The sequence below is a fragment of the Lagopus leucura genome, unplaced genomic scaffold, assembly GCF_019238085.1.
Source record: "Lagopus leucura isolate 7727_CA_CO unplaced genomic scaffold, USGS_WTPT01 Super-Scaffold_100012, whole genome shotgun sequence".
In the NCBI taxonomy this organism is placed as follows: Eukaryota; Metazoa; Chordata; class Aves; order Galliformes; family Phasianidae; genus Lagopus; species Lagopus leucura.
The window spans coordinates 10,094,563-10,101,796 of record NW_024962267.1 but is presented as its reverse complement, the minus strand read 5'-3'; the positions used below and the strand labels follow the sequence as shown (position 1 = coordinate 10,101,796).

The window sequence follows — 7,234 nt, the reverse complement described above, 5'->3', positions numbered from 1 at the left end:
CTCCCCCCCCGCCGCCCCCGCCGGCCGCTTGCGGGCCCTCGCCGTGCTCCTCGCCGCTGCCGGAGGGCGGCTCCGCGGCAGGCAGGGTCCGGCACCCGCGGCACTCCCCGGAGCGAGGCAGGAGCTCGCCGGAGAGGAAGAGTCCCGGCTCGCCGGGCCGCAAAGGTGAGCGCTGCCCCGGGCGCCCGGCGGCCGCTGCCTGAGGGGGCGGGGGGCGCGCGGCCGCTGCCTGAGGGGCGCTTGAGGATCCGAAGCCGCGGCAGCCGTTCCGTGAGGGCGTCGCGGAGCACTGAGTAACGTGCGGAAATCGTGCGCCTTTCCTTTTGTTGCTTTTCCTTCATCTAAAAGCACGTTTATAGCCAGACTCTGTGTATTTCCCATCCTGGCCCCTGAGGAGGAGTGCTGCCACATTACCTGGTCGTAATCACTTGGTGCTGTGCTTCAACAAAGCAGGCGTTAGCTTTGTTTTGCTTTCTTTTCAGAGGTACTTTTCTGATGCATTTTGGGGGAGCAGGTGTATGGTATGGTACAGAGCAGTGCCACAGAGGCGGTTAGGCTCTGCTTTAGATCTCCAGCTTTGCGGATAGGATTTGCTTTACTGAAGGTTGCGTTCTGAGGCTCTGGATTGAAGAATGTCTATATTCTTCACTGGAGACTGTTGCTAATCATTAATCTTCTTCCTGGAAATGGTATTGAAGCTCTCATCTGAGACGCAGTCTCCTGACCTGGAAATCAAGGAGGAGGACGGCCGCTCCTGACAGCCAGGTTCAAAAGTGCATCAGGCTGCTGAGGGTGTGGAAGTCGTACTGTCTGCAGGTCAGGATGTCAGGGCTGCTGGAGCCATGCTGCTCAGTGAACTTCTTTACCAGATCTGAGAACTAGCTTACAGAAAGAAACTGGGTAACTTCATCACCCACATGCTTACAGAACTTCTGGCTTCTTACAAGATGTGCAGAGAGTGATAAGTGGTGTCTGTTTACTTTCTGCCACCTGATTACATTTCTGAGCAGTGCTCACGTGGACCCAAAATGCAAATTGACTCTGGTTCATACTGCTTAATATTTGTCTTGTGTAGTCCAGTGCTTGACAGACCCTGAGCCAGCTTCACTTTCCTCATCTAGCTGAGAAAATGTAGCAGCATGCTGGAATGTGGAAGTGGAACTTTCAGCTTTGTGTGGGGCTGGAGTTGTGCAGGGCACTGTAGGGTAACATTCAGAGCCTACTACTGAATAACAGGTTTTCCTGCTTCTTGTTTTCAGTTTTTGGTGGCTTCTGTTTGTTCTTATAGCTGCACCCACGTTGTGGTTTTGGGTTACTGTTTTTGTTTGTTTCTTTAGATTGAAAGGAACCTTAAGGTTAGACGAATGGTAGCTGCTTCTGAACTTCACTACTGATTCTTCAGATTGTACGCTTTAAGCTCAACTTCATGGTTTTGAGGCGTTCTTTTCTGAACACCTGGATAATTCTGAACATTCTGAATAATTTTGAACTGGGATTTTTTATCATCTTCCTTAATATATAGGAGCTCCAAGTTAGATATAGAAAATGTTGATTCAATAGGTTCTTTCTCTGGGTGTGTATTTTCAGGTTTGGTTTGTCTGCTTTAGATCTAGGTATTCTAACCCATTCTAACCCAACCAGAATTGCAACTAGACGTTCAAAACACTTAGCTGAATTTGCTATTGATGATGGGGTAACTATAAGCTGGAGGTGTGGTAGTACGGTCCCTCCATTTCTGTGTTTTTCTTCCTGCTTCCTCCCAAGGTAAGACCAAGAGTTTAGATCTTCTCACAACACAAAACACTGTTTTGTTCTCTGATACTCTCTCCCTGCAGTTTCCAGCACTGATTTCACAGGCTTTGGCTTCTGCTTCCATATTAATCAATGCTGATTTTGTGCTGTCGTTCCTGTCACCTGCATGATGACTAACTCTTAAGCCTCATTCCTATGCTGTCTCCTGCCATCTCCAGTTGTGGTTCCGTTCTTTCATAGGCATCTTTACTCATCTGCACACCTCTGTTAGAGGAACTTAGTCATGTTTTTTTCCCTTTCTCTCAGCATATCTTCCTTTTCTATATAACAAGTTTGGCATCCGTAAAGCCTAGTGACTTTCTTCCCTTTTAGATCTATCTCAAACTACTTTGTATTTTAATTATTTAGTACATGAAAAAGTGACACTAAAGCCCACTTGTGTGAAAGGAAGTGAAAGAGACTGTTAGAATGGAATATCAGGAAGTCATCAAGCTTGGATGTGAACTTGTCCTGGCTGGAGGGAGAGGATGTGGAACTCCATCACACCTAAATGTCACTGTAGAATTTCTTTATTTCTAAAACTTAGTGAAAAGCAAAATAATAGCTGCAGACCTATCAACATTAATTGCCAAATGTTGCAGTGCTTAAAGAAGACGTGACTGTAGGTTAAGAGAGTACAAAAGGCTTTGTGTATCATCAGATGACTGCTTTGCTTGCGTAAGCTGTTTAGCAAATGATATGTGTACAGAAAGTGAACTCCTTTTTGCAACATCATAATTTAGATTTCTTGTGGCCAGCACTGCCAGGGAGCGTGTTTAAATTAGAAGTGTTTTCATGCGCTGGAGTTAAGTAACGTGAGCATCTTGGGCTTTCTGAGTCTTGGTTTTGTATACTTTTCCCAGAGGTTTGATTTTGTAAAACAGCGTTGAGTCATTCTCCTACCCAGGCATCATTTTGAGTTGCTAGAAGCAAATGAGTGAGTAGTTCTTCTACATCTAAGGGAAGGTAGCAGCCAAGACTGCCTTCCAGAGGGAAAACATATGGTTGTACTGTGTGTCTCAGTGCCATTTGAGCCTGATGAATGCTTGCAGTGCAACATAAACAAGTTTCTCTCTGCAGCATTATTCCTTTGTGAGGTCTCCGGTGCAAAGGTGTGCAGTCTTACGACTGAGAAAGGAAACCAATGTGACTGTAGTTGTGGGACTGATATGTTAAGAAGACCCACCCCAAGGCAGTGTTATCTTTCCTACCTTTCAGTTGGTTATTGCTACACATCTCTGCTCAATTTTGCTCTCCAGTCTCACTGTCATGCTGCCTTAGCTTAAATGGCCTTCCGAGGAGGCTCACTTGATGCACGTGTTAGATGTATGGATAGGTGGCTTGCTGTCTCTCAGTAGTGCTGCAGTGGCTCATGAAGATGCAGTAACTACTGGGTATTTTCCCACGTTGTGGACCTTGTTGATTTGTGCTGTGTGTGTTCTGTTTATATCTCGTTCTCTTATTTTGCTTTGTTGGAAACCAGCTTGCAGAAAGACTTTGATTCTAAGCGGGTTTATTTAGGGCAGTAGGGGACGGGTAGGAGGGTTGATGCTTTCCACAGACGTTTGTTTAAAGAGGTAATCGGGGCAATTAAAACAGATCTAATATTTAAGAACTGTATGTTTGATGAAACATCTCCATTGTTTTTCATCAGCCACAGCTGTTGTAACTGTTATCTCTATGGAGGCAGATCTCTTGTTATGTAGGTCACATCAAGGGAAAATAGCAGCTGAGCACTTGGAGTACTGTAGAGGAAAATGCAATGAAGGCGCTGCATGTGTTTCCATTGAAGTGTTTTGAAACAGCGTGGAGTTGAAGTCTGTGGCAATTTGTGTCCAGACGTGTTGTGAGAGTGGAAAGGAAGTAAACGTGTGCCATTATCCTTTACTATCTAAATTAAGGCAGTCTTCTGACATCCAAATTCACTGAGGGAAAGTCTTTTTCCTTTAATTTATGATATTTATAGGTTTTGTAGCTTGAAATATGCTGCTTCCCTTGAACTTAAATAATAAGCAGCTTTCTGCCCCGCCGTTCGCCCCATCCTCACCATTTTGGCGGGGGAGGGGAGGCAGTAGCAGCTTCTGCTTCTTCAATTGTGAAGCTGTCTGATGCAGTTGCCTTGCAGATGATGTGAGTGACTACATGCGCTTCCTGATTATTTTTTCTCACATCCTTTCTGTTTCCTCTTGGTAAAGAAGAGAGAAGCTTCTTGAAGAGGAATAGTGATAATTCAGAAGAAAAATAAGTAAGGGCACTACGGCAGGTTTTTCTCAGAGAAATAATGTGTTTGATGTAACGTGGGAAGCAATCATTTGTAAGGACTTGCATGTTGTATTAGCATGCCACATTCTCCCATGGTGCAGACAAAAGGAATCATTTTGAAATCTTCTGATAGAAAGAGACGCTCTGGTGTGCTGAATGGTAGTAGCAGAGACTTGCTTTGATACAGGACTCTTCAAGTGCGTGGTAACTTGAAAACTGAGCTTTGTTGCTACTCCCTGAGAGCAGATCGGCACTCGGCTCAGTACACAGAGTTTGATCTTCGTTGGTGCAATTAGAAATAATAAAACAGATGAGGTTCCCGGACTGCTTTATGTTAATGTGGATAATTATAGTGCTTCATGGTTTTAATGTATATTCCTAATGCAGTGTTTGTATGAGGATAATTAATACAGAATGTCGGTAGACTTACATTTAAAAGACTGGCATTCTGGGAATGTTGTCCACGCCACTGAACCTCTGTAACTAACAGGTTTTATTAGTCTCTGTGTATGTTTAATACATTGAAACAGCACAGAAATTGAATTCTGGACTTTTAATGGTAGTGGTTTTATCTTATGACTAGCAGTCTGACAATAATCGGAGCACAGCTTCTTTTGCACATGGATGAATTTATGTAGAATACAAATTGCCATGGTATTTCTGCTTTTAGTATGGAACTTGTCCAGAGACGTAGTCAGGAAGAGGATGTATGACTGAGCTTTTCCAGAGCCCTTCTAAAGCTTTCTTCTGATCTCTATATACTGCTTGCTGTGTTTTAACCACTCATCTTAGGCCTCTGTATTCTCTATAGGTTCAGGTATAATTCTGTGGGGAGTAAAGAGTGTGCTAGTTAAATCATTTTGATTTCTGAATTTGAATTTTACATCTAGAAGAAATAGCATATGAGAATATATGTATATCTGAGGCCTGTATCTTTCTTATCTGTAATTTTGTTTAATATGGTAAATGTCACCCCTTAATTTTGAGGGACCTTTCTGTGTGCGGTTGACACTTACTAGCTTACAGTCTTCTAACTGCAGCTTTAAAATATTGTTGGCAGATGCTGATTTCTTTTAACCATGTTCCTATGCCTCATTTTGCTTCCTATCATTGTTATTTTAAATCTCTTTCAGAGGAGGTTCATGCTAGTGTCTAAATTGTTCTGAGAAGTGATATCGGTGTAAACATCAAAATGCAAGAGTTGCAGAAGCTCTAGTGTCAGGCAAATACGAATATAGTTACCAAGCAGTGTGTAAAGGGGGGAAATGCATTGATTATCTTGTGAAATGTAGATCATTACCTTATCAAAGCTGACTTATGGAACTGGGAGTTAGATAGAACTCTTTGCAAATCTGCTGTGTATCATATGTTGGGCAGGGAATAAAACACTTCAGCCACAACATCCCTTGAATTCACGTAGGTGCAGGGGAAGGAATTAATGCATTAATTTAAGCATTAAATTGAAGAAGTTTGGCACAAATTTTCTTGGTTAGTTGTTGGTGGATGTGAGGAGCCTAGCCATTTTTCATCTGAGCCTTCATCACTTAGTAGCTGTTGCACCTCTGAGGTAATAACTGCTGTTGCTTGGGTACTGATGCAGTGTTTGTGACATTTCACTGCGTGTTATAACTGATCAGAACTTGGAAAAGTGAAAAATTCTTCCACTAAAATTATGTTTTGTATCTTGAATAATCTTGTAGTTCTTGTAGTGCTAGAGTATATAATAGTATCTAGTTTTATATGACTTACTGTAGGCAATTAAAAGAATTAAGCTTTTTTTCTTGCTTTCTAATCAGCTGTTATTACTCTAGCAGACAAATCAAGACCACCTTCATCAAGCCCTTCCAGTATTATTCGCCGGACTTCCTCATTGGATACACTTGCTGCTCCCTACCTTGCTGGACAGTGGCCTCGTGATAATCATGGACAAGCTGTTCCATGTATGAGAGACAAAGCCACACAGGTTGGTCAGATTATTTATTTTACGACAGCGTATTTAAGTATAAGGACAGTGTTTAGATGTAAGAGGATTATTCCCTTCTGAGCATTCGCTTTGGCTTTCTTGCTCACAAGCTCCTGTTTGCTTTCAAGTTGCAGAAATTGTGCCTTTGCAATGATGTATTTGAGTTATTTGCATTCTCTAAAATCATGAACTGTGATACATTTTATGAGTTCCACTTTATTATCTCAGAAAGGCATTTGTGCATTGCACATCTGCTGAGGGAGTTGGGCTTGTTTAGCTTGGAGAAGGTACAAGGAAGACCTGATAGCAGCTTTCCAGCACTTAAATGCAGCTTATAAGCAGGAGGGAAATCAACTTTTTATGTAAGTAGATAGTGATAGGACAAGGGGGAATGGTTTTGAGCTAGAAGAGAGGAGATGTAGATTATTTGTCGTAGATATTTTTCACTGAAAGGGAGGCGAAGTTGTGGAACAGGCTGCCCATGGAAGTTGAGGATGCCTCATCCCTAGAGGTGTTCAAGGCCAGGTTGGAAGAGATCCTGGGCAGCCTGAGCTGGTGCCCGATAGAGCGGGTGGCGATGCAGTAGGGGGTTGGAACTAGATGATTTTTGAGGTCCCTTCCAACTCAAGCCAATATATGATTGTATGATCTGTTTTCTCATTGTTCTGACTGTGTGCAGGATACTGGAAAGCTCTGGAACTTAAAATGACTCTTTATATGTCTGTCTGTCTCCAAACTTACTAAAAAAGCTTCTCTAGTGCCTTCATAGAAGTTACTGTAGCCTTTTCCTTAATAGACAGTTGATCCTGTGATTGCAAAAGGCCTTTAATATTCACCTGGAATGTATGCATATAGTGCAGAAGCACGTGCATTGAGAACCTGCTTCACAGAAGCGTGACTGATGCTCGTGTTTAACTGAACTGCAGAGCATCAAAACAGTGATGTGAAATTCTCTGAAGCTGTTACAACTTTTTTGACAAATCATACACAAGTTTTTAATGGTTTGTACCTGTGGAATCTGTAAAGACAAACAACAATTAAGCGAAGCTCCGTTACAATGGTGTGATGCTTATCATTCCCCTTGTAGGGAGCTGTTGCTTTATATCGATTCTTAATCCATACAAAAGTGATTCAAGTCACTTTTCAAAAATATATAAATGCATTTCCATCAGATATTGGCATTTCTTCCCGTGTTCTCTGGGTGCATTTGGGCAGCGC

The 7,234-nt window shown here is 42.5% G+C and overlaps 1 protein-coding gene across 1 annotated transcript in view; it reads left to right on the top strand.

The window, feature by feature from the left end:
- The first annotated feature begins 89 nt into the window (after positions 1-89).
- The window catches only part of FAM117B (family with sequence similarity 117 member B), a 28,238-nt gene continuing 21,093 nt past the window's right edge, over positions 90-7,234 (top strand). The window contains exons 1-2 of the mRNA XM_042874977.1: positions 90-165; positions 5,868-6,016. Of these exons, the coding sequence (XP_042730911.1) occupies positions 5,996-6,016 (21 nt within the window). The 5' untranslated portion in view covers positions 90-165; positions 5,868-5,995. The remainder of the gene's footprint in view (positions 166-5,867; positions 6,017-7,234) is intronic.